We start from the raw sequence: 27,836 nt of genomic DNA on the forward strand, positions 1-27,836 counted from the left end.
GCTGTCCCAGGATCAGAGAGCTTTAGGAAGTTCTGCACACACTCTCCCCTCTGGGAGATTCCCATTTTGCATTTAGTACGTAAAGGCCCTGAGAAGTCCCGCAGGGAGAAAACCGGTGCAGCTTTGCTTAACCCAGGAGGGCCCAAGGATGATGATGGTGAGGATGATCTCGCCCCCCTCCCCCCTTCAATCCTCCTATAACGTGATTTAGAAATGGCAGAGTTTGCGAAACGTTACTGATGATCTAAGGACTTTAAACAATTTAGTTCAGAAAGCAGATCAGAGGCGGCTCCTCGGGAGAGAAGCCGGACGGACAGACATGCCGCTGTCCGGACATCCCAGCTTGGGCGCCGCCGATTCTCTGAGCTGGCAGTACGGACGAGCGAGGAGCCCGGGCCCTTTCGAGACGTGGTAGGAGCTGGGCTGGTGGTAGAAGGAGGGAAAGCGGGAGAGACCAGCCTGCGTCCTGAGGCCAGCATCCAGGACAGTCCGAAGGTGGCGGCCCCAAAGGCAGGTGGCCGGGTCCCCAGAGGCCGGGGGCTCCCTCTCCTTCCTCCTCCCTTCCCTTCCTCCTCTCTCCATCCACGTTCCATAAGGACGCTCTCTGTTAAGGATCCAGAGGTGGCGGAGGACAAGAGATGCGCACACTCTCGTGGCGCTCCTGTCATTTGAAGTCGGCCAGGATGCCCGCTTCTGAGATGCGCGAGTGAACCCTGACAGCCTGTGTGTGCGCGACTTCACGGAGCCTGGCCTGCCTCCGATCACAGCCACGACGAGAAACGGCCTCCTGGGCACTCAGGGCCACCCGCTTTCAACAAAGCGGGGTGTTTTCTCCAGTGAGAGTGGCATTTGCACCTTGCCTGTGATCAGTTACGCGCGTGACAGGCCCAGGCTGCCGTAGGCCAAGGGCGGGCCGTGTGGATGAGTCTAGGCATGGCAGGAAATCAAGAACCTGTAAATCCAACTCGACAAGACAATCCAGAGGCAGCTTTCTAAAAAACCTGTTATTCGGGAAAATTTCAAGCGAAGAGAGAGAGCGAAAGCGAACCCCTGTGTCCCATCAGCGGGAGAAGATGAGACCACAGCCAAGACCTCGGCCCCGGCCAGGCTGAGGCTGCCGTCAACCCAGAACAACCCATATTCGCCCAGACGTGTGAGTCAGGACACGTGGGCACGAGGAGGAAGCCCCCCGTTCTCCAGAAGCTCGCTTTTCGTCTAAAGGAAGAGGGGGCCGTGGGACGCTCCCCTGTACCCACCTGGTGCCCAGCCGCCGCGTCCGCAGGCCCATAAACACGGAGCGGATGAGCTTCCCGAAGGAGGCAGCGTTCACGGGGTCCAGCTTGTGCTCCTGGCAGTGCCGGAGGTAATGGTTGTAGAGGGAGCTTCTGGGGAGACTCACGCCCTCGGCTGTTTCGTAATTGTCCAAGAGCCACTGCAGCTGGGTAGAGAGAGACACACTGCGTTTGTGGAAATCCCCCCAAAACTGCCACGATGCTAACAGGGACTCTTTAAGAGAGTCACATGCCTTCCCTCCACTGTATGACGAGGAAATTCGTCTCCACCATCGTGGATGTGGGTGCAAGAGATTCCGGGCACATTAATTCCTAGCTTCTTTTCACTCGTTGATTTATTCAGCCTGGTTTTCGGGTTCCTTGACTTAATTGATAAAAACCTGCATGGGATCGAGACCTCTTAGGGTCCTGTCTACACAATCATTTCAACACCCACACACCCCACGCACCGTTTAAGCACCAAATGGCTCTGAAACCTACGGGGATGGAGATAAATTCTGATGCCAAGAAAAAGAGGAAGATTCGAGTGAATTTGATGGACCCTCAGTGCTGTGCCCTGAGTGACGCACTGGTAAGTGACAGAGACGGGCGAGCATCTACTCGAATCTGAATAAGACACTCAAAAGCTGACGTGCCTGCTTTTGTGCTCAGGCCGCAAGGCAGGCTGGGAGAATCTGAGCCGAAGTCGCTGCCCCCGAGGTCAGCATCGAGTCAGAGTGACCATGTGGGCCGTGCACATGGAGAGCCAGGTGCCCACGCCGGGCAGGTGCAGAAGGAGGCCGCCTGGAACCCCAAGGAGAGGGCCTCAGAGCCTGCTGCCCTCATACAAAAGGCCTCAACCGCGAGCAGGCTGTGGAGAAAGGCAGGGGCCAGGACGACGGCTGGGACAGGATGGCCAGAGCTCTGAGGGGCTGCCCAGGCCCTTCCCAGCTGGCTGACTCGCTCTGCAGTCCTGGATGTTCGTCCCCAAGCCCTCGCATCCTTCCAGACTAGAGGGCACGTCTCCTCTGGAAAATCTGTTCCCCTACCTGGCCTGGCGCACACACCCACTTCACGCAACCCTGCGGCCCCACCAGATGTAGCGTGCAAGCTGGGGCGTCAGCCTGCATCTCCTTTCTAAAAATCGTTTGAGTCTGAAAAGGTTCCAACGTGTGCAGAGGTACAGAGCGGAGTCCAACAACCCCACCACCTCCAGCTTCGACAGTCCCCCGCTGGGGCCCATTTATTCCATCTAAGCCCCATCCACGAGTCTCCTGGCCACCCTGGCCCATTTGAAGGCGAACCCCTGACCCTGCTTCATTTCATCCTTGGGGCCTGGGTGAGGGGTGGGGGGGGCGCTGGATGAGCAGGAGGAAGGTGGGTGACCAGGTCAAAGATCCAGGTGAAGCAGCACCCGGGGGACCGACAGAGAGAGCAGAGGGTCCTTTAAGAGAAAGGTGGGCACTGGGCATCAGGGACTGGGGTGATGGTTTCTGCCGTGGAGAGGAGGACGTTAAGCGCTGGGCTGGCGTTCAGGGCAGAGATTAGGACCAGACGTGTCAATGAGGCACCCAGGGGTGGAGGACGGGGTCTCTGGGGGTGGGATGCACACAGAGGGGTTTACTGCACGTGGCGCTGCCCACGGGTAGGAGCTGAGGGGGAGGAGGGTGGTGTCAGGCCCAGAATCAAGGCCCAGGGCCCAAGGCCCTTGCCCTTCACCTCTCTCTCTCTGATGCTATGAGCCGAATCATCCATCTTGATGTCAGTAAACAGCTTCATCATTTTGACGCCGCCCTCTGACCCCCCCGGGATGCATCCTCCTCCTCACCCCCAGCCACTGCCACTCTGACCACCCAAAGGCTGGAACAGTCTGGAAGGAGAACGTGGGGAGCACAGCCGGCACGGCCCTTTCTCACTGGGGGCACGTGTGGCTCTGCTCTGCGCTGACATCCCCTTGGGGTCAGGAAGCCACTGCCCTGTGGCCACGAGGTACGTCCCAGCCACAACAGGATAACGGGTTCTTTGTCTGCCCCCCTTTCATCTTGGTGGGTCAGGATCCAGGTGAGGAAGGGCTGTATCTGTGGGCCCCTTGCACCCCGAGGTTTTTCACGGCACTTTCGTATCAGTGACTGTGTGCATTTTGTTATTTACTGCTGTCGCCCCACTGGAATGAGTGGTCCAGGAGGACAGAGGCGGAACCGGGTCTGTCCATGTCTGCACCCCCAGGACCTTAAAGATGCCTCAAGAGACACTGATGAGAGAAGGGGTCCCGAAGAGCAGAGGGGACCCCAGCATTCGGGGAGCAGAGAGCTCCGAGCACAGAAGCTGGAGCACTTCCTCTCTGCCCGTTGAGGCTGGGGGCCCAGGGCGCTGCCTTAGGGAGCCCTCCGGGGGCGGAAGAAGCCGGGACAGGAGGAGCCGGATGTCTCAAGGGCAGGAGACACGTGATGACGAGGGTCCTCAGACTCTGTGGGCGGAGGGCTGAGGGGGCACTGGACCTGGTCCTGAGAGATGGAGGGGACCCCTCGCCCACCACTGGGATGCGACTGGCTTATTTATAGAGAGGTTCGGGAAGGATGACGGCTTAGCGCCCCCACCGCCCGTGTTGTTTAAATTAAAAACGACTCCTTTGTTTGGGTAGTTATGTTGACATTGACATCAACGTCCTCCTGACTTCAAGGAACCAGAGGGAACTGACACCACCTGCTGCCTCCAGAGGCACCACCGGGGACACTTCCTCTCTCGTTGGCACTGGGTCACCCGGAAGTGAAAGTGACCGGAGCCGGATGAGGACCAAGGTCTAAACGTCACCAGTGGGCTTGCGCCACTCAAGGGCAGGCAGGGCGTCTGACATCAAATGTTAGCGAAACGGAACCGAACACGAGGTGCCGTCTGTCCCCCCCTCACAGCGCCCCCGGGGCCCTGCAAGCTCAGCCCCAGGGACCTCCACGCAAGGCGACAAGGTGGGACAAGACCACCTTTGGGGGCTGGGAGACTGCACTAGGTGGCGTTTGCTGATGTGTTAGTGCCGTCGGGTGGATTCCGACCCCTGACGACCCCGGGGACAGCAGGGCGGATCCCGCCCGCCCATTCTGCGCCATCCTCTCGTCTTCTCGTGCTCTATCAGACATGCTCTCCTGCTATGCAGACAGTTTTCACGGCCGATTTTTTCGGAAGTGGGTGCCAGGTCCTTCTTTCTGGTCTGTCTGAGTCTGGAAGCTCCGCTGAAATCCGTCCACCACGGGCGACCCTGCTGGCATCTGAAATCCCAGTGGCACAGCTGCCAGCGTGCCAGCATCACGCAGTGCGACACCCGACACAGCAGGGTGGCTCCTTGACTGGAAACGAACCGGGGCCGCCGGGGGCGCCCAGTGCTATCCGCTACACCCCCAGCGACACGTGTCTGCTGACACTGGCACTATTTCTATGTCAACAGCAAACATGAAGACAGACAACTCTTTTTGGGAAAAACTACCCACTGATCCACGTTTCTGATCTGTCAGGACTGTCCTTTTCTTGATGAAGAGGATCAAATTCTTCCTTTTTAGGGAAAAACCCCCAAACCCAACACCCCGGTGGTTCCGGGCTCTCTGGTGGCACAGGCCCCCGGGACACAGTCCTCCTAACTACCAGAGGGGGAGAGGGGGTCTGGAAGGCCAGACTCACGGCCACCCCCTCTGTCCTTTAGGATATTGGTTTCCACTGTTTGGGGCAAATGTGTGTGCCTTTGGCTCCTGATGGTGGGTGGCGAGGTAGATAGTCTCATGGGGCCATAGCTGCCCGGCAGCTCCTCTGAGCTCTGGGGTTTCACTGGTGTTGACGGAGCTGAGCCCTGAACACCCCTTTCATCCATCCATCGGATACTCAGAGAGGACACCGGGTCCAGGTGCTGGGGCCACACCGTGATGAAACTGACAAAAGCCCGCTACCCGCCGGAAGTTCCATCCTCCTGAGGGGACAGACCTAGGACAAAGAAGGAACTGGCACACTGGAGAGATGGTGTTAAGGGCTAGGGAGGAAAAGCCAGAAAAGGGATTGGGAGCTCCAGCGAGGAGGGGGCTGGAGGGGGAACTGCAAATTTAAATTGGGGGGGCAGTGAGGTGTCAGGAAAGGCCGCCGAGAGTGATGAATGAATAAAGATGTGAAGGAGCAGGGGGGAGGAGATGCGGAAGTGTTTCAGGCAGAGGGCACAGCCTGTGCAAAGGCCCTGTGGCAGGACTGTGTCTGGTGTGTGGGAAGAACATCAAGGAGGCCTGTGTGGCTGGAGCAGAGGGAGGAGGGAGGGCAGGGAGGGGACGGGGCAGGTCGTGCAGGGCCTGGGGGGCTGTTTTGATGACACTGGCTTCTACTTGGAGTGCGATGGGGGCACTTGGAGGGAGAGACGGTGGTGTGGGGGCTGTGGCAGTGGTGGTGGAGCTGGGAGAAGTGGTGTGATTCTGGATTGTTCTGAAGGTGAGGTCAAGGAGGATCAGCAGGCGGGGCGTGGGAGGAGGAGGGGGAGCGAGGAGGAGCACGCAGAAGGATGGCGCTGCCCGGATGAGCCCGGGAGACGGCGAGGGGCGTGGGGTTGTTGGGAGGGGTCAGGGCTCAGCCTGGACACGCTGCGGGGAGCTGCTACCCGAGCAGGCAGGTGGCTGGTGGACTGTGGAGATGAGGGGACAGGCCCAGATGAAGCCCATGAAGAAACAGCCTGTCCCGCCAGGAGCCAGGGGTCGGGGGTCAGCGAGGCGGTGAGGTGGGTCAGGAATCCTGAAAGAAACAGCGGTCCAACCAGGACCACCGCTCGAGGCCTTTCTGAACAAGGGACCCGTCCCATGAAGTGGCCGGTTCTCGCCGCGTGCCACCCCAGTCCGCGGGTTCCAGCTTTGGCATTACATCCGCCTGCAGTCGGCCACCAACCAAAGGCGAAAAGATCTTTGATCATTTGTGTTTCTTGATGTAAAAGTCCTATAATCCGAATACGGGCCCTCTAGACAGAGGCCGTCCTCCCAGGCTTTGGGAAGAGTAAGTTGATTTAGTCGTCAGCAGCTGCCTCCTTGTGACAGTGACCTTGTAACCCGCTGTGGGGTCCCTGAGTCAGCGAGGGTCCAGAAGCGGGGCTTCTGAGGCAGGATCTGGGGACAGCAGAGTGACAGCTCTGGGGGGGCACCCAGGCACCTCCTGCTTGTGGTTGGGGACCTCGATGGTGGGGTGTTCTCAGGCCCAGCACAAGCATCTTCACCTCCGTCCTCTGAAGCGGCTGTCCCCGGTTTTCATGCCACCAAATCACACACCTGCCCTCAATTCAGAGATCGCTCGAGGCCACCTCCTCCTGCGGGGGCTTCGACGCCAGGCTGCAAGTTTCCTCCCACTCACAGACCCCTGGGGCCCCTCGAGGCCAGCCTAGGGGGCTCTGGGGTGACCCTGACATGGGCTGCTTCTGCCCTCACACTCCCGGCTCGCTGGAGGGAGTGCGCCTTGTTCCTTGGCTCCCTGTGTCCGCACTGACCTGGCGCTGGCGGGACACCGAGATCGGGGCTTTCTAAGCAGGGAGGTCACCAGAATGGCCCATGGGGTGCAGCCCCCAGCCAGGCTCCTCCGCCCGGAGGTTGGGCTGGTGAAGGAGCCGAGCCTGTGGCTGGTGTCGCCCCACACTAGAGAGATCTCAGCCGCGGGCAGCCCGGTGACAAGCGTCTGGAGTCAGTGTGGCCAGCCAGCCAGCTCAGCCAGCTGAGCCCACGACGGGTGTCTCAGGACACACTGCCCATCTCCCAGGTCACACACACGAACTGTCCCCTTCGTCCGCCAGGACAAGCTCCAGGGGGATTTCCTCCAGCGTGTGGGGTGGACTCTTTAGAAAGATCTTAGTTTCCTTCTCTTTCCTTCTCAGTCTCTTAGCCCTCCATCCCACTTCTGGTGGGAGGAAGCGACACCGTGACAAGTCACCAGGGAGAAAACGGACACAGGGAGGGTTTTCGTGCTGCGAAAGGCAACTCAGGGGTGTAAACGGGTCGGGAAGCAGCCAAGGCGAGAGCCACCCCAAGGAAAGTGTTAGAAAGCCAGCAGCATCGCTCAGCCAGAGACAAGCAGCTCATGCGTTTCCCACAGACATTTCCAGTTTCCGGCCACACGCCGCCTGCCCGGGCTTTGTGCCCCCGGGGCTGACCTAGCGCCCGGACCACAGGCTGTGTCACCGCCACGTGTGTCTGCTTGAGAGCTGAAGGCCACATCCCTGCTGACAGAGAATGACGCCGTCCTGCAGACTTTTCTAGATGGTGTGCTCTGAATTTAAGACCGTTAAGGGGTCTTTACCCCCCACGCACTGAAGATTTCCCCTCCCTAGATGTGCCCAGGGAGTGACATCATCCATCGATGGTGGACGACAGGGTGGCCACGACCCACCTAGACTGGAGGGGCAGGCACACAGCCGGGGCCTGACACCCTTGGTTTTTCCTTTGGGACAATGGGTGTGAGGCTGCTGTCCCTGCTAGTGCCCGGCCCTCTGAGGGGACAGGCACAGGGCCCTCATCATGCGCCCAGAGCAGCCGCCCACGCCTCTGCCCAGCCCTTAAATCCAGAACTTTCTGGGCCCTTCCCTAGCTGGGCTGCTGCTACAGAATGGCTGCTTTGTGAGCAACACCTCACTTTGAACGTCTGTCGGCCGGTTTGAGAGCCTAGACGGGCTCCCAATGAGGGTTGTGTGCGACCCAAGGGGACTTCGATTTCTTTCCTGTGTTAATTCTCAAGAGGATGGCAAATCCCAGCTTAAGTGCTTGAGAGAAAGTGCCAGAAGCATCTTCTGACTCCAGTGACCTGTCCTCCTTTGGAAGAGCCAAATTTCCAGTTATGCCTTAGGCCAAATTGAGAGCGTCTGGAGAAATGAAAGGATAAGGGGCCAGCAGGAGACCAGAGTTTTCCTTCTCAAGTGTCCCCAGAAAGAGATGCTCTTAGCTGGTCCCCTCCTGCCGTCTGTCCTGCCCCACGAAGCTGCGGGCAGACAGGACATTTGCCATCTCCTGGCGAGGGACCTAGGGTCCGTTCTCCCCAGGAGGCAAGTGAAGGAGAAAGATCTTATGCAAATAAAATCAGCAAGAATTAGTGGCTGGGCACTTTTTGCAAACTATCATTTTTTTTTTTTTCAGAGAGCCAATCACAGGAAAATTACATAAGAATCTTTGTGGCCTCCCCAAGCCTGTGTCACTTTTTTATTGTTGCTTATTTTCGTATGAATTTTATTTATCATGCTTGCTATCTGCCGGGCACTGTTGCAAGGATGTGATGGATATTAAATAATATAATCCTCGTAACCCCCGAAGACACAGGTTCATTTCCCCTTCGTGGTGGAAGGCTATTTTTGCTGGATGGAGAACTCTAGATTGGCTTTATTTTTTCCCCCACTTTTAGCACTTTCGAGGTGCCATTTCCCCGTCTTTGTTTCTAAGCTGTCTAGGCAGGTTGTGGGCGCAGAGGGCAGACCACCGGGGTGACACACACTTACATGGCTGTTGAGTAAACCGCTTTTGTGTGAAGTGATCCCTTCCGTTTTTTGGAGATTTTCAATCGCCATTTCAAGCTAAAGAAAATGTGTGCAGAGACAGAACAAAACAAAATGGAAAAAAAAAAAAAAAAAAAAAGGAAATCAGATGGTTAGCATCAGCTGAGATTTGTTTTTATTAATATCCAAATAATGATTTGAACGCCTACAAAATCGAAACCAGACTGGACACAGGCAGGGGTGGGGGTTAAGTCGTGAGCTAGAGCTGAGGCCAGGAGTGTTACTTCGTGCCATGCAGAGCCCAGGAGCCCGTCAGACACAAGCAGCAGCGTGAAGTTACTCTGGAGATGCTGGCCACTGAATTGGAACAAACATCTGCGTGTGCACATGGGCAGCGCCCACACTCAGTCGCTGCATGAGGTCGAGGGGAAACAAAGCCAGAACCGTCCTCGCCCGCTGCTCCCCAGACCCGTCATTTGTCGCTCGGGAGAGTCAGATGACCGACAGACTCCATGGACAGTCAGTGGCACTGACTCTCTGGCCAGCCTGTCCTGTCGCAAAGCCCAGGGTCTCCCAGCTGGAGGCTTCGGGAAAATACCAAGGAGGCCAGAGGCCCTGGCCTTGCCATCAGGAGGTTTAGGACCCTGGGGCCACTGGACACGTCACAGAGATAAACTCCTGAGTGTTTATGAAGCGTGAGCCGCGCAAAGAGGGTTATAGGGAGACGAGAATGGAGTCAGAGGGGACAGTCACGTGGAGCCCACACAGAGGCCTTCCTGGGGGAACGGGCTTCTGAGTTGGGCTCTAAGGACCACATGGCGGCGAGGAGCTGAGGGACGCAGCAGGTCTATGCAAAGGGAGAAACTTGGCGTGGCCGCCACCATATTTGTACATGTTGCATTGGACCTCAACTTGTACACGGAAAACGGACATTTAGGCTCTGCTGCAGCACATCGCGACAGGCAGAGGACCGCGACGGAAGGGAGTGAACCTAGAGCATAGGCTCTCTCTCCTCAAACACCCAGGAAGGCAAAGACTTCAGTGACGCTTCTGCGAAAAGCAGGTAGAACGCATATTTCAGAAAGTGCAGCTGCACTGGGTTCCTGGAGCTGAGGTCAGGAGTGGAGCGTACAGATTCCCCGCACCTCTTTCCACCACCCTCGTGTTTGCCCACTCTCGCCATTTCCATTCAACATTGAACTGGACGTTCCAGCTGGGGCAATTAGGCAATGGTAAGAAATAAAAGGCATGCACAGTGGAAAGGAAGACGGAAAACCATCTGTATTTGCAAAGAACATGATCCCAAAGGATCCCCCAAAAAATCTATTAGCGCTCATAGACGAATTCACCGAAGTTGCGGGATACGAGATCAACATATAAAAATCAGTTATATTTTGAAACAATGAACAGTGTGAAAATGAAATTAAGCAAACAATCCCATCGACAATAGCATCAAAGAGAAGAAAATTCCTAGGAGGTGGAATACTCGTACACTGAAAACCATAAAACACCGTGGAAAGAAATGAAAGACCAAACAAATGGAAAGACATCCCACGTTCATGGATGGGAGAACTTAATATGGCTCAGGCGGCAACACTCTCCAAACCGATCGACAGACCCAGTGCCATCCCCATCAAAGTTCTCTATTAAGCTTCCAAGGGCTTTTTCAGAACTGGACAAGTTGATTCTAAAACTCATGCGGCATTGCAAGGGACCCCCAATAGCCCAAACGATCTTGAAAAAGAAAAACGAAGTTGCAAGACTCACACTCCCCGATTTCAAAACTCACTACAAAGTTACAGTGACTGTAACAGCCCAGTACCGGGCGGGAGAAGGATGCACATAGAGATGTATGCAGACCAACAGAGCAGAACTGAGAGTCCAGAAACAATCCCAGACATCCACGGCCAACTGATTTCTGACAAGGGTGTCAACGCCATTCAATGGAGAAAGAATAAACTTTTCAGCCAGTGATGTGGGACAACTGGATAGCCACATGCAAAGGAATGAAGCTGGACCCCTGCCTCACACCATATACAAAAGTCAACTCAAAACGGATCAAAGAACTAAATGTAAGAGCCAAAACTATAAAACTCTTAGACGAAAAAATGAGGTAATCATGGAAAACAAGGATATTTTCGTGACCTCAGATTTGGCCATGGATTCTTAGATATGACACCAAAAGCACAAACAACAAAATAAAAGATAAAATTTTTTAAAAGATAAATTGGACCTCATCAAAATTAAAAACTTTGTGCATCAAAGGACACTATCCAGAGAGTGAAAAGACAATGCACAGAATGGGCGAACACATTTGCAAATCATATATCTGATGAGGGTCTTGTATCCAGAATATATAAAGAGCTCTCGCAACTCAACAACAAAATGACAAATGACCCAATTAAAAAACGGGCAAAGGATTTGAATAGCCTTGTCTCCAAGAAGCACATGAAAAGACACTCAACATCATTAGTCATAAAGGAAATACAAACCAGAACCACAATGAGACACCACTTCACACCCATTAGGACGGCTATAAAAAAAGAAAAAAAATAAATGTTGGCAAGGATGTGGAGAAACTGGAACCCTCTGACATTGTTGGGGAAAGTCAAATGGAGCAGCCACCATTGGAAACAGGTTGGCAGTTCCTCAAAAAGTTAAACGTAAACCCAATTAAACCATGTGACACTAACTCCACTCCTGAGTAAATACCAGAGATCATCGAAAACAAGTGTTCACACGAAAACCTGTACACAAATGTTCACAGCAGCATGAATCATAATGGCAAAAAGACTGAAGAATTCCCATGTCAATCACAGATAAATGGATGAATAAAATGCTGTCCATCCATACAGTGGAATATTATTCATCCATGAAAAGGAGCGAGGCCCTGACATGGCTGCACGTGGACGGACCTGCACACACGATGCTCAGGGAGAGAAGCAGACACAGAAGGACACACGGCGTGTGACCCCATTGACGCGAAATGTCCAGAACAGGCAGATCCACAGACAGAGAGCAGACTAGTTACCAGAGGCTGGAGGAGGAGGGAATGGGGGTGACTGCTAAGTGGAACAGGGTTTCCTTTTGGGGTGATGGAATGTTCTGGACCTAGATAGGGCAATGGTTGCACAACATTGTGAATGTTCTAAATACCATTGAATTCTACACTTTTGAGTGGTTAAAATGGTAACTTTTATGTTATGTGAATTTTACCTCAATAAAAAATATAATTAATTGAAAAATCCATTGGTCTCTCTCGCAGTTCGAATGGATCTTTACCCACGTGCACGGTTTGAAATACCAAGTGCTGGTCACCTGGAAAATACTGACTTACTGAGTTTGCAGCGCTTCCAAATGTTGACACGCTTCATTATACAGCTATGAAAAATCACGTTTGTTCCTGTCGCTACCAGCCTCATTGGAAAGACACCAGCCTTCCAAAATTCTATTTTTTTCTCATTGCAAATGTGTTGGAAACAAAATCTGTCGTTGTTTTCCTGAACACTTCAGGCTCACACATTCATTTCTGAGAAAATAGCTGCTGCATATCCGAGTCTGAAGAATCACAATTTGTCTGTTATTCTTTCAAGAAAGAATGGTGTTTTGTGAAAAGCGTGGCTAGCTGTGCTCACGGCCGATTTGCACAGCTTTTCCTCGAGACGGCCGTCGTACTGTGAGAGGCAACAGAAGAGCCTTTTGTCACACGGAATATTAAAAAGACGTGCGCTGAAGGACTGAGTTAACAAAATTAATATTTTTTGCTGCTTCATCGAGGACAATCTTGAGTGGAACTGGTGTCCGCTATTTCTCCTTCCTTTCTTCCCGCGAGCATGCAGGTGGGGGACACGGGGACGTCTGGGAGCGTCCGAGCTCTGCCCGGCCAGCGCCCGCCGCTCTAACCATCAGGACCCCATTGCCCAGGGGGAAAGTGCAACTAATGATTTAGCATTAGGATGAACACAGCTTTGACCCCGTGGAGCCCCTGAAAGAGTCCTGGGGACCCCCAGAGGTGTGCCGGGCACACTGAAGACTGACTTAGGCTAAAAGTGGTGGCGTTATGAGTATTGGGGGAAAGAACACAAATGCAGATTCACTGCCCTAGACGATACTCAAAACCCCATAGCCATTAAATAGGGTCTGAGCGAGCCCACTGATAGAGAAAATGAATTTAGTGCAAGGTGGAACCTCCCAAGGTGTTCATTGTGTTTTAAAATCGAAATGTGGGGGAAACTTTAAAACGCGATGGAGGAAAAGCCACCAGCCCCGCAGAGGCCGCGCGGAGAGCTGGACGCGCGGTCAGGACCGAAGGCGCGGTGCGCGCGGCGTCCGGCAGAGGGCGCGTCCAGACTCCTGGGAAAGGAGCATCTTGCACTTGAACTTGAGGTCGCGGCGGGTGGGGGGGGTGGGCGGGGTGCGGGGCTTGGAGTCCCAGCCCTCCTTCCAGACCTGCCCGCGCCATTCTCACCATACAGGCACAAACGCCGTAATCAGTCCTCTCGGGGCCTGGAGAGCTTGCTGTTTAATCTTTAAATGAGCTTAAAATGCAAACTAATCTGACATCGGACTGGAGTTTAAGTTTTTGTTATTTTAAAAATTTTATCGAAGTGCTACATGCGCAGGCCCTGCGTCAAACAGTAAGGAAGAGCCAAGGATGGACACAGAGGTGCCCCATCCCCACCCCAGGGCGCTTTCCCAAAATCCATTCCGTTTTTCTATCTTCTGGAAGTTTCCATCACATCTTGGTATTATGTATACGTTTGTGCATCTCTTTCTTGACTTATCAGGAGCTTTACTTTTGATTCAGTGCAATGCAGCACGTACTCCTTTTTATTAGCCATTTAATATCATTTATTTCTGCTACAGGAATTATTAACAGATGCCGAGGGAAGAGACACATATTATTATGCGTTAAGGACTCCAGTGAAGACTTGAGATCGAAGATACCGTGTCTCAAGAACCTAACAGTAACAGCAAATAGCAGATAAGTTTTAATAGCTCCCAAGTATATTAAAATTAGCCAGTTATTTAAAAAATGTAAAAGGAATTTAAAAAATTCTTTTTCTTTCATATAATCCTAGCAAGAATTTACCTGACTTCAGGACTGTAATCTTGCCCCCTAAGGGAGGGTGGAAGTTACTTCTCCTCTGAGTTCATTAGCGTGTGCCCAAATGGCCATTCCATTTATAACATAATAACCTCATTAACAGGACCCGCCAGACAGGGGTGGCCCCTGCGATGGGCCAGCAGTGACCAGTGTCTTAAGTGACATCTGCATCTCCAGGCTGGGTCTGCCATAATCTGATATGTGACATGCTTCTTGGGGCTAGAAGTGAGGAGGGGAGGGGATGTTCCCTGGAAAACCCCAGGGGGAACTGGGGACAAGAACGGAAACCTGCTGTGGTTAACCCTCCATCCTAAGACAGAACTTAGTCACGTGACTATAGGAGGAAATTAAGGTTGTAAATGTTTTAGGAGCAACCCTTTTGGATCTTTAAAAGGAAATGCAGAGTATTTTAAGAGAAGGAAATCGGCATGACTGGCATTTTGAAGGCATGGATATAAATCATAGAATTAGGATGCTGGAAGAGAGGCCCAGCCCGCAGTTAAGGGGCCAGGTGGGGAGAGGGGAGCCCACGGGGCTCGCGGGCTCAGGAGGGAGGCTGGCTTGGGGAAATGGGGCATTTTGAATCTGTCCATTTTTATTTTGCTAATTAAACATTTTCAAATTATGTGAGTAATATTATACAGGCTTGCTGTACGGAGCTGGGGCCAAGGAGCGCCAAGGGCACCAAATGTAAGGAGGCACTCATTTTCAAGGTCGTGCCTGGGCAGGGTCGGCACCTGGAGGTGAGCACCTCCTTAAATTTGGAGCCCCGGGCACCTTGCTGGTCCCTCCACATCGCAGCCCTGCCTCCACCGACTCCCGCTGGGGGAGGACCTTGACTCGGCCTGCCCGATGTATCTTTCAGTCGCATTTCATCCCATTCACACTGGCTTTAATTATGTTTCCTCATTGGGGTCGTATCATAGATTCAGTTCTGCTGCTTGCGTTCATGACTCCATCTTTCTGACCCAGTGCTTATCGATCAGGAGCTGGCAAACTTTTTGTGTAAAACGCCCGAGGGTAAATATTTGGGACCACAGGAGGTCTCCGTCGCCACTGGTCTTGTAGTTAGAAAGCAGCCACAGAGGACACAGGAACGAAGGGGCGAGGATGCGGGCCGGTCAAACTTCGTTGACAGAAACGGGCAGCCGGCTGGAGGCTGCAGGCACCACCCGCTCCATAATTCTAGAAAGTAACCATAAACCACGCACAGAATTACACTGCACGGATGTGTTATACTTATCACCAAGCTGATTTTTAAAATCACGTGACCGTTGCACAGTGCTGTGAATGTATGAAATACATTGAATTACACACATTAAAATGGTTAATTTTGTTCTGTGAATTTTACCTCGATAAAAAATCATAAGGTAATGCATGCATGTGGTTAAAAAATTCAAATAGAAGAAAAAAATATTTTTTTAAAAAGCAAATCTTCCTCTTTTCTTGTCCTTTCTCCTTCACAGAGGCGATCTATTTGTCGGTGATCCTTTTTAACAGTTCTTCTTGTAGATTGTAGAACTTTAAACAGCATAGTTCTATAGGCTCCTTAATTCATTCATTTAAAAACATTTTTAACGATTCATTTGGAAAGAATGTCAGACTTACAAAAAAGTTGCAAAAATGGCCAAAGAATTTCCACATCGCCTTCAGCTGGCCTCCCCAAGCGTCACCATCTTCCAGGACCTCAGTATAGGGAGCAAGACCTGGAAATGAAGCCCCAGTCAACACTGTTAACCGATCACAAGACCTTATTAGAAGCTGACTGATCGCCCCACTAACGTCCTTTTTATGGACCAGGATCCAGTCCAGGGTCCCACGCTGTGCACATTTTCCATGCACAGCCATAAAAAATATCAGGAAAACGAGGCGCGGGTGAATAGCGAAAGAGGATGACGTTTTTAAGTGGGTCTGTGTTCCTCTACACAGGAATGATGACATCTTTGGTCAGTTAATTGAGACTTTTCAGAATGAGCGCAAAAGAGCGCTTTCCAAGATGACATTCTTTAATTTTGTCACTAAAGGCAGAACAGGGACTAAAACTTGAGATGGATCTTTCAAAGTGGCGCTCCTGAGCAAACACAGGCATTGCTCCCAGCTTTGCCAGGAAACTTACAAAACCAGCTTCAAAAATGGCGCTGTCATCAAAGGTCTGTCGAAACCCACCAGATGTACCACTGTGGGCGTCAGTTAATAATAAAAATGTGTCAGTGTCGGCTCGCTGACTGTAAGATATGCACCAACTTGTGTGAGATGTTAATGATAAAAGAAACTGTTCTGTAGGGAGATGAGGGGGTTATGAGAACTCTGCTCTGCTCAATTTTTCCGGAAACCTAAAACTTTGCTAAAAAAAGGAAGTCTGTTAAGTTAAAGAAAAAATGACGATAAATATTTTGGTCAGAGAAAAAACAGATGTGCCATTGGCAAGATTCCTTTATCAAACGATGTGTGTTTGCTGGTGAAATTTTTGCTCTGAAAGTTGGACACAAGCTGTGACGTGCAGACGGTAAGGAAGCTTCTAGCAAACGCACGGCTGACGTGAGGTCGCAGCACAGTCAAGATATTCTGTGTCTTCCCTGAAAACACAGGCTACAAAGACACGTTTTGTGGGTGACATCCGTCGTGAGCTGTGACACTGCGTAGATGGCGCACCAGCCCCGTGGGCCACCAGGAAGTGTCGCCGTGAGAATGGAGGTGTGGGAAGCGAGGCCATACACAGGGAGCCTGGGCGGTCCACAGTCCTCTGGCCTTGACTCATCACTGGCAGAAACAGGACACTTACAGACACATCCACTGAGAGCCGCCACGTGTCCATCTGGTCGTCGAGCTGGATAGAAAATTCAAGATTCGGCTTTTCTGTACGCACGTGTACTGGTGGCCAAGGGCAAGATGCTCACCCGGGTTTTGATAGGTGGGTTTCTGTAACACCAGGAAAGAAATTCCTGTGACTTGAAGGGGCACATCTCAGGGGTGTATACTGTAGAAGCTCACCATCAGTCCAGGGCCCCCAATATCGTGACTGTCAATATCAGGAATGAGATCGCAGGATTTTTTTTTTTTTTTTTGAGGAAGATTAGCCCTGAGCTAACATCCATCACCAATCCTTCTCTTTTTGCTGAGGAAGACTGGCCCTGAGGTAACATCCGTGCCCATCTTCCTCTACTTTCTATGTGGGACGCCTGCCACAGCATGGCTTGCCAAGCGGTGCCATGTCCGCATCCGGGATCCGAACCGCTGAACCCTGGGCCGCCGAAGCAGAACGTGCGCACTTAACCTCTGCACCACCGGGCTGCCCCCGATTGCAGGATTTTTGAAGAACCCCAAAGGACCAGATCAAGGGGCTGGTCTGCTGAGACTCCAGCTTCTAAAATGCAACACACGAGGATTTTCTTCCCTTGGAGGAGGAAACTATCGATGGTGTTTTCTCAGGCGTATTTGAAGATCACATCAGGCTCCACAAAGCTTACAGAACTTCTTTCTGTAGCCAAGCACAACCAGAGAAAGATCCGAGTCTGTTTGCCACGCTCCCCAAGGTGACGTGCTCGCCCTTCCGGTTTCTGTGTAGCACGTGCTCCCAGACGGGTGTCCGGCAGCCTAAGCCGAGTCCCCAGGGCAGACGCCATCCCGTCCCTGCATGACCTGAAGACTCAGATGCCCCTCCGCCTGGCAGCCGCGACTCTGGTTCCCGGGAAACGAAGAATTCAAAGAGATGCTCCTCACATGTGGAACGTGACCGGAGGATCAACTTCTCCTTCATCGGGCCAGACCTGGAGTCCCTGATGAGACGTCGCAACGACACGTCCCCTCAGGGACTGGATTGCTGTATTTTTATTACAAAACTTGGACAGGCCATTTGTCCCCATCAGCCCCACTGTGTGTGGGTTTGCTGGCACAGCCTCTCGCAGCCCCTGAGCCTCAGGGGACGGAGGGCCTCCGAGGGCGGCTGTTGGGGTGGGGGGCTCTCCTCCTCGTGCAGCCCCGGGAGCCCCCCACCTCCCCTGGACACAACCCAAAGGCCAAAACCTGGGCTGGAGTGACAAGGGCAAACCTCTCTGTTTAGCCTCTCTGCGCCACGCCGTGAAAAAGAAAAGCACAACAGAAAGGTTTTTATCAAAAACTCTCCATTTGGACAACTCACTTTGAAGATGTATCATGAAATTTTAACCAGAAAGCAAGACTTCGGGAAATTTGTCACCGAAAGCATGAAATCACTCATTGGGGGCAGGTGGCGATTCGCTCTGCTCTTTGTGCTGTTTTCAGGATTAAAGTCCTACGAAACAAAACCGATGTAAGGAAACTAACGGGCGGCCAGTGCTGGCCACAGGAGCCAGGTTTTATTTCCGTTGCATCTCAGGGCTGTTCCGCTTCTTTTCTCCTGGAACGTCCCTCGATCTCTGCCGCTCCCTCAGGGATGTTCCCACCCGGAAAACGAGCCAATAAACAACAGAGCAGGCGGGGCTCGGATTCCCGTCTGCGACGAGCAACGAGCGCCCCCCGGCGGCTTTCATGTGTTTGCTCAACACACAGCCCATTCATGGATTTCCAATCGATTTAAAAACTCAGTTCTTCTAAAGCAACTGGAACAAACCACAGTAGCCGGGGTCTGAGCTGCGTTGGCTGGCAACAAGGTGGTGCGGACCACAGAGAACACTGCCATTTCTCAGTAAACCTGTGACCTGCGAGCCTGGAATATTCTACCACAGTCATGTGTCGCTTAATGACGGGGACACGTTCTGAGAAAGGTGTCATTAGGGGATTTCACCGTTGTGTGAACATTATAGAGTGTTCTCTATGCAAACATAGCTGGCATAGCCTACTCCACACCTAGGCCGTATGGTACTCATCTTATGGGACCACTGTTGTATCCACGGTCCATCGTTGACCAAAACGTCGTTATGCGGCACATGACTATATTATAAAATGATGTAGTTTGCTAAAATTGAGCCTGCATATGCGTGAAAGTTAATACAGTCTGTGAGGAATGCTTCCTGATCATTAACGGCTCTAGACTTAGGTCCCAGCAGCCAGTCCTCTGAGGAAGAAGCAGGTCTGGTTCCTCACGGCTGCCAGGCCCTGGCGTGCTATGGCAGTGAAGGGACTGAGGGAGGCGGCTGAGGTACAAACTGGCGCCCCTGGACGGAGCAGCAGGCTCTGCCCCACACGGCCCGGCCCCTAGAAAGCAAGTGACTTCTCCCGTCCTCAGGGCCGGGTCCTGGGGAGCACTCTGGATATAGAAAGAGAGGGGACAGCAAGACTCGGGGCGGCTTCTCTGATGTCAGGGTGATCCCAAAACACATCGGGACCAAAAGGACAGGGATGAGGCCAGAACATCACCTTCTACTTCAGATTAGGCCCACACAAAAGCAGGAAGTTATTTTCTAATTTACCATCAAGCAAAGTAATCCATCACATTAACTGTCCAAAGGAGGAAAAACACAATCCTATCAACAAAGAGAAAGCATTTGACAAAATTCAACAGCCACTTATGATAAAGACTCTCAGGAAACTAGGAATGGAGGGGAACTTCTCCCACCTGAAAAAGGGCATTTGTGAAAAACCTACAGCAAACGTCACACTTCGTGGGGAAGGACTGGGAACAAGGCAAGGATGTCCATTCCCACTTCTATTTGGCATCATCCTGGAGGTCCGAGCCAGCACGAACAGTCAAGAAAAGGAAATAAAGGTCACCCAGAATGGAAAGGAAGAAATGAAATTGTTCCTATTGGCAGACGGCAAAAAACTCTTAGAATTAAAAAGTGAGTCCCACAAGGTTGCAGGAGGCAAGGTCAACAGCCAAAAATCAACTGTATTTTCACATACTAGCAATGAACAGCTGGAAACTGAGAGTAAAAATCAGTCAGCACCATTTCCAAGAGCTTGAAATACTTAGGTATAAATCTAACAAAAGAAGCACAGAATCGGCATGTTAAAAGTTACAAAGTGCTGGTGAAAGAGATCAAAAAAGATCTAAATAAATGGAGAAAACATACCATGTTCACGGATTGGAAGACTCATGGAGTAAAGATATCAATTCTCCCCAAATTGATCTACAGGTTTAATGCTGTTTCATCAAAATCTGAGTAGGAATTTTTTTGTAGATATAGATAAACTGACCTAAAGTTTATATAGAGAATTGTAAATTTATATAAATGGCAACACACTACTGGAGAAGAGTAAAGTGAGAGGAACCACTCTACCCGATTTTAAGATTCACCATAAAGCTGTAGTAATTAAGACAGTGTGGTATTGATCAAGGGGACAAAACAGAAAGTCCTGGAATAGACCCCCACACAAAGGGCCAAGTGATCTTTTACAAAAGTGCAAAAGCAAACTGACAGAGAAAGGAGAGTCTTTTGAACAAATGATGCTGGAACAACTGGGTGTTTCACAAGCATAAAAATAAACCTCGACCTAAGCCTTACATCTCATACAAAAGTTAACGCAAAATGAAGCAGACCTAAACATAAAATGTAAAGCTAGAAAACTTTTCAAAGGACGCACAGGAGAAAATCTTCACGACCTGGGAATTGGCACAGAGTTCTCAGAAATGACATCAAAAGTACGATCTTTTCAATAAAGAAAAATTCACAAATTGGATTTGATCAAAATGATCAGAAAAAATAATTTTCTCTGCGAAAGACACTCTTAAAAGAATGAAAAGATACTCTTAAGATTGGGAGAAAAATAAGTGCGAATCACATACCTGACAGGGGACTTGTATCCAGAATCTATAAAGTCTCAAAACTCACCAATAAGAAAACAAACAACCCAGTTAAGAAACACACGACTTGAACCAACACGCCACCAAAGAGCATCTACGAAAGGCACACGAGCACAGGAAAAGCTGCTTACCATCATCAAGAAAACACAAATTACCAGCATGATGAGATACCACTCCACACCTGCTCGAATGGCTAACATGAAAGATGCTGACAACACCAAGTGCTGACAACGAGGCGGAACGGGAGGAACTCATACATCGCTGGGGGTAACACAAAATGGTACGACCACTCAGGGAAACTGGTGATTTCTGAGAAAGTGAAAATCCACTTACCGTGTGAGCCAGCAATCCGCTCGGCAGTATTTACCCAGAAGAAAGAAAGACACGTGTCCATACAAAAACCTGCACGTGAGTCCTTATACTGCTTTATTCGTAATCGCCCCAAACTGGGATCCACCCAAATGGCCCTCAACTGGTGAAAGGACACACAGGCTGTAGTCTAACGGGACGGTGGTCAGTAACAAGAAGGAAGCACTGATTCACGCAACAGCTTGAGTGGATCTCAGAGGCGCCATATTGAATGAGGCCGCTGGTCTCAAAGGTAACCACTGCGTGACTCCATTGATAGGACATTCCTGCAAAGACCCAACTACAGTGACGGAGAGTGGATCAGTGGTTGCCAGGGTCATAGGTGAGGGAAGGTGGCTACCACAAAGAGATACCAGGAGGGAGTTTTGGGGTGACGCAACCATTCTGCAATAGTTACAGGAATCTGTACGTGTGTCAAGACTCGTGGGCCTATACACCAAAAAGCAGTCGATTTTACTCTGTGTTAATTTAAAAAAGAAAAGGTACCATGGAAAACAGAGTATTGAGAGCAGGTACGTCATTGCTTTGGACAGGAGCACGGCAGGAACAACGTGGTGTCCCTCTTAAGGGAAGTCCCCTCTTGTTAGTTCAGCCCAGTCTTCGTGTGGATGACAGCCATGTCTTCCTGGCTCTAAGAGGCTGATAATACTGATGACGGGAACCGTGACACCACCAGCAGCAGCTCCCCGCACTGAGATGCTTTACTCATATGCAATGTTCACAACAGCCCCTGATGGCCAATTTACTCGCTCTCTTTACCAACAGAGGAACTGAGGGTCAAAGAGAGGGAGGCTTGCCAGGGGTCACACGGCCCATCTGAGGCTGGCAGGGCTCCCACTCCAGTGCTCCAGGCTGCCTGCTACTCACCAGCCCTCCTGCTGCTGAGTCTACTCAGGGTTAACCTGCCGCCCCCGGGCGCCTCGTACATACCGTAGCTGGCGATGAGCGGGAAGTGTGGGCCAGAGAGTGTCTTGTGCTGTCCATGCCCCCGTGGATGAGATAGGCTCCCGCGCTGGAGACGATGGGGCTCCCCCCGACATCCATGGCGATGCCCACCATGCTGTGGGAGGGGACCGCTGTCGGGGAGGAGCCTGCCACAGTCACCTGGGCGCCGCCCGGGGCCTCGAAGTAAGAGGCGGCACTGCTGGGGGCGTACATCTGAGGCTCGGGGTTGTAGGCATAGGCCGTCCGTCTGTCAGAAAGAGAGAAGGGCCCTCCTCTGAGTCTCGACGGGATCCAGCAAAACTTCAGGAAAGGCTGGAGCCCCAGGAGACCCGGCAACGCAAAGTCCAGGATCACACGATGACTCGTCAGAAACTGAGCAGCGAAACATCCTAAGTGCACAACGGGGTCACGTGAGGGAGCCCCTCCGTGGGGCTGGAACAGCCCTGCATCTTCCTGTGGTAACACGAAATGGATACACGGGATAACGCTGCAGAGAACTATACGCACGTGCACACGCGCACACACGTGCTCACGAATGTGTGTAAGGACTGGTGAAACCGAGCAAGGCCCAGAGGCTAGTTAAGAGTACCACCCCAGTGTCAACCTCCTGGTGGGGCTATTGTCCTCCAGTCATGGAAGATATCCCGGGGGGACCCAGGGTGAAGGGCACACGGAACTCTGTGGACCAATTCTGCGGCTTCCTGTGAGTCTATGATTCTTTCAAGACAAAAAGTTTAAAAAAGAGGAAGTGCACCATTAAAAGGATTTCTAAGTGACCCAAGGGTTTGTCTGATATTACTTAGACACCTGGACCAAATAATTAATCATGGATGTGGGGACTGAAATTAAGTTCCACTCGAGTAACACGCGCCACGGTAAAAGGCGGTGAGTGACAGTTTTTCCCTCGGTGGTGGCTGCAGGTTAGTGACGTGTGTTTCGGGAAGGCCCTCTGAGTGGCAGGGCGGCGTCCTGTCCCCCAGGCTGACACCCCATGTAACTGTAGCACAATGAAACCCTGAAGTTGACGCTGGTGCAGCCTACAGACCTCGCTCAGATTTCACTGTTTTACACACACATTTGTGTGTGTGTGTGCATGCACTGTTCAGTGCTGCGCCATGGAAACCCACGCAGCTCCAGGATCCACCCCTCTCAGCACAAGCAAACCCTCACTCGAGACCCTGAGCTCCGGAAGGGGAGTCGCCAGAACAGAACGCGACTAAGCCAGCGAAGGACTCGTGTCTCGAGCACATGAGCTTTATGGGAAATGCACCGTTTTCGGCCCCAAGCATCGCAGCGCTTGAAAGCAGAAAACTCTAGAAGTCCTCAACAAATGGCAAATCAAGTTTTCCCAACATCATCAAAAGCCAGAGGCCAACAGGCCCGGATGGGAAAGCAGAGATGGAGATAGCTTCCAGACTGTGAAGGCCGACTCTTTAGATTTACAAGTTGGATTAGTTGGTTTTTTTTTTTAAGATTGCCTTTTCTAGACAGAAAACTACAAACATCTGTGACTTCTGAAACCTCCCAGGGCCGTGATGTCCTAACGCTGTTGTGACAGTTCAAACATATCACCCAGGGGACAATGGAGAGGAGTTTGGGCAAACACATCCCCGAGGACAAGGGTGGGAGGGTCGTGAAAGAAGGTTCTGGATGTGGCCTCTGGGTCTCTGCGGGGACCCCGTCCCAGGGGAGAGGAAGGCCACGTACAAGGCTCCGTTGGCGTAGACGGCGTCGCCCCCTTCCACATACTGCACCTGCGGGGGGTACACGTGCTGCACAGCCTGGACCTGCAACGACATCAGATACGCCGTCTGACACGCGCTAGTCTCCTGGGTCGTGATTTCCAGACATTCAAGCTGCAAATCCCTTCTATTGCCTTTCAGGAACATTTAGTTCCACACTATAGTGTTCCCACCCACAGTGGCACTTCTAGAAAGAAGCTGGGAGGGGGTCACGTAAAGGCCGCACGGGGTGGAAACGGTACTGAGGCTCGGAGCTTTGCTGCACTTTCTGTGACTGTGGCTCATTGTTCCCGCAGGGCCCGCGGAAGCGAGGTCGGTGGCCCCTATTCTATAGGGGGAGGGGCCCAGTGGACAGCTCGGAGCAGAGCTGGGAGGGTCCCTGTGGCCCGCCAGCCACTGCGCAGAAGGGCTGGTCCTACTGGACAGTGGCAGCTGGAGTTGCGGACAGAAGGCCAACCTCGGAGTGTCGGCCCCCCGCCTTGGGCAGGGTAGAGGGCACGGCCCCCTCTGATGCTCTCTCTGAGTGGCCCTGGTCCCAAGGCAGGGGGGCAGGGGTCCTGAGAGCCACCCCGGGGACAGACTGTGAAGGTCTGAGCAGAATTAGAAGGAGCAGTGTGCCTAGTGGGCGGTGGAGAGAGGGGGCCAACGGGAAGACCCCAGCACACGCTCGTCCCACCCCGGTCCTCAGCCATCCAAACGTCAGTTCAACGCCTCAGCTGATGACCCCAGAGGATGCTGGCCCCGGCCGTGGAAGCCCAGAGCCGTGTGTGCAGAGGGACCCTTCCAGACACCTAACTCAAACTCGTTTTGGGGTAAGAAAGTCAAGGGCTGGGTCTCACTGTGACCTTTCTCTAAGCTTTTAGGTGGAGCCGTGGGACGGGGCCGCCTCCCACCTCCGAGGACAGCGTACGCGTGCACGCGCACCCCCAGGGATAACCAGCATCTGTGAGAAGGTTCCAGGGTTAACATGCTGGGTGGGCTTTGCCTTAGGGGCCCAGGTGAAATGCAGAAGTCACCCCAAAAGTCCGAGGTGCCCAGAGAGAAGGAGCTAGGGTAAGCCTAGCTCCACAGAGGAGGGGAAGCTTCTGGAATCACGACACTGGTCTTGCTCCCCCCTCCCTCGAGGAGCTAAGACAGCCACTGGCTGCCTGCCGGGCCTGTCTGGAGCCTTCGCTTCCCCCCGTGACCCCACAGCCTTCCCCAGTTCTCGTCGACACAGCCAGCAGACGCCTCTAAAGCCACTACCGATCGGCAGTAGTGCTCTCTGGGGTCTCGGCCATCTCCTTATCTCACTCCTTGTTCCCCTTGAGCAGGAGCCTGAACTAGTTTAATTCAGCATCTGACAGAGCAGCAGTCGGCAAACTCCGGCCCGCGGCCCAAGCCTGGGTGGCCCGCTTATTTTGTAAATAAAGTTGGATCAGCACACAGCCTCACCCCTTCCTTTACATCCACCGCTGTCCTGGGAGACAGACGATGGCAGAGCCGAGGGCCCGGGCCACAGACCGGCTAGCCTGCAGAGCCAAAAACTGTCCTCTGGCCCCTTCCAGAAAAGGTTTGCTGAGCGACGTTCTGGATCACGCAGACTCTATCAGAGCTGATGGCCTGTGGCTGGCGAGCCCACGATCTCAAGCTTTGTTCTCAGAGGGTGTAATTTCACAAAGGCGCTTCTGGGGGTCATGGCTCTCATCCCAGGGTACAACGCTGCTTGTCCAGAAGGTTCCACGTTCCGCCAACCCAGAAACCTTCGCTATCTGTCTGCTCGTCTACCTCAGCACCCCACCTCTGTCAAGGCGCTGCCCTGTGCCCCAAATACTGAATTTCTGAATGAATGAAAAATCATCAGATTTCCTGCTTTGCCGCAAAACTATCTGCAGTAAAAGATTTTTTTAAAACATAGCTTCCAAAAGAAGCTTCTGGAAAGAAACAGAAGCTATCGAAGGGAAAGGAACAGCAACAACGGGAAAGGATGCGTTGCGCGAAGGCGTCCGCGCCGCCTGCGCTGCGGTTACCTGCTGTGGCACCTGCTGGCCTCTGGGGACGGAGATCGGCTGCATCTGGGCCCCCTTGGGAGCCGAGCCCGCCGCCTGGACCAGCACCCTCTAAAAGGGAAGGAGAGAAGGACATGTAGACGTGTCAGACATCAGGCCTGAAAACAAGCAGAGGTCACAATAGGGTTGCTGTCGCCTAGGCCACTGTCACTTTGTGAAAACATAAGCGGATTGATGGGAAACGAGAGGAGAGCGCACACTCATACACTTAGGCCAACTCAGACACAGCAGGTATGTACACGCGTGCACACACACACACACGGCAGCGCATGCGCCTCCATCCGCCCCCAGCAGCTTTGCCTCCTTGTGGTCTGCACTCCTGGAGGTGACACGGCTGTCCCTGGCAATGACAAGGAGACCCTCTCCACAGCCGTCCACACCGCCTCCCCTGGAAGAGTGCTGTGTAGCAGCCACGGTTCCCATCGCACAGTGGACTTGTCCCCATTTTACACACGGGGGACAGTGGAGCCCCCAGTGGCCAAGCCACGGCTGAGGGCCTCAGGATACGAAACTCTAGAACCAAGACTCAGGCCCAGTTCCCCGTGTCCGGGCCCGGCTCCTGGACTCCACGGCTCTCTGGGATCTGGAGGTGTGTCCTCACAGCGTGGCTGTGTCATTTTGCTCTGGGTTCCGACTGGACACACAAAGCTATGAAAATGTGAAGGATCAAAATGCGCCCCTGAGTCAAGAGAGGAAGAGGAGACTTTGGCTCATTTATGTGAAGCTGGGGCTTTAGCTGTCCGCTGCGACTCTGCGATTCTCCCAAGTGAACCGTAAATGGCACTGGTCGTGGCGAAAAGTTCAGCAGGGACCTAGCCCTCCGTGAGCCCCCAGCCAAAGACAGAAAGAACACAGATGGGACAAAAAGCAGTGGGTGATGGATACACAACATGGTCCAGCCACAGACTGGAACACGACGCAGCCGTGAAGAGAAGCGAGGCCCCGACACAGCCGCATGTGCACGGACCTGCACACACGATGCTCAGGGAGAGAAGCAGACACAGAAGGACACACGGCGTATGATCCCATTGACATGAAACGTCCAGAACAGGCAGATCCACAGACAGCAGGCTCATGGGTGCAGGGGCTGGGGAGGGGGTGGGGAGGATGCTGATGGGGACGAGGTTTCCTTATGGGGTGATGGAATGTTCTGGAATTAGACAGAGGTGGAGGTTGCACAACACTGCGAATGTACATAATGCCACTGGACTGCTCGCTTTAAAGCGGTGAATTTCATGTTATGTGAATTTCATCTGAAATAAACAAACAAATAAGGATCTTAAGGACTGACATTCACAGATGCTACAGCTGAGCTGTCCAATACTGTGGCTGCTGGCTGTGTAGCCCTGTGGCCATTTAAATTTGAATTTAATTTCTTTAAATCAATTGTAAGCTCCAGTCCCTCGGGTGCCCTGGCCACATCTGGAGCGCTCCGCAGCCAGGTGGCGCTGGGGGCAGACCACGGCCGCAGCAGCGGGAGTTGTGTAGGACGGCACGGGGCAGAGAGGTGGCGCAGGAAGAGCGCGCCCCGGGGACCAGGTCAGCAAGGACTCCCCTCTGGCAAGGAGCTGGTCAGGGAGTCCGGGGCGCTGGACCTGGGAGGGCCACGGCGGCTGTGGCAGGACTCTGGGTCCCGTGTGCCTGCGGCTGCTGCAGAGGAAGACAGAGGCCACCCAAGCCCGGGGGTGCCCGAGATTGGGGCTTGGCATGAAAAACCCGAGAAAGCAAGGGGTGGAGGGCTGATGTGTCAGGTTCAAGTGGGCAGAGAGACAAACCAATGAGGCCACAACCGCATCTGATGACGGCATCCACGCTGGGGCTGTCATACTGGCAAGAAATAAAAGCTAAACATGTCTGACCATACATTCTAAACTGAATAAATCACTTTGACGTCTGCCATTTTGTTTGCGCTCAATTATGTTTTTCCACCTTAATCAGTTTTTTGTCATGCTCCTAACTTTTAGATTCATAATTGTGGACGGTCACATGGTCACAGTGGACCTCTGCACATGTCTATTCCGTTGCCTTCAATGTCGTGTGGTCTTATGTCACTAACTTTATTGTGTTTATATTGACTTCATGGTGTAATTCAACTCACAGTAGAAACCCAAGAGTCAAGAGAGACTTATTGTGAAAAGTCTCTCTCTGTAAAATTTACA

The 27,836-nt window shown here is 52.5% G+C and overlaps 1 protein-coding gene across 4 annotated transcripts in view; it reads right to left on the reverse strand.

Annotated features, from left to right (window-relative positions):
* RFX2 (regulatory factor X2) overlaps positions 1 to 27,836 on the reverse strand; it is a 92,052-nt gene that overhangs the window by 12,687 nt on the left and 51,529 nt on the right. For 2 of the 4 annotated variants that reach the window (XM_070622707.1, XM_070622708.1), the window contains exons 3-7: positions 25,639 to 25,728; positions 23,595 to 23,674; positions 21,873 to 22,134; positions 8,749 to 8,823; positions 1,257 to 1,438 (exon numbers count right to left, since the gene is read on the reverse strand). In XM_070622707.1, the coding sequence (XP_070478808.1) occupies positions 1,257 to 1,438; positions 8,749 to 8,823; positions 21,873 to 22,134; positions 23,595 to 23,674; positions 25,639 to 25,728 (689 nt within the window). The remainder of the gene's footprint in view (positions 1 to 1,256; positions 1,439 to 8,748; positions 8,824 to 21,872; positions 22,135 to 23,594; positions 23,675 to 25,638; positions 25,729 to 27,836) is intronic. The other 2 variants (XM_070622710.1, XM_070622711.1) reach the window with 1 other exon arrangement.

This window comes from Equus przewalskii, chromosome 6 (assembly GCF_037783145.1).
Source record: "Equus przewalskii isolate Varuska chromosome 6, EquPr2, whole genome shotgun sequence".
NCBI lineage: Eukaryota > Metazoa > Chordata > Mammalia > Perissodactyla > Equidae > Equus > Equus przewalskii.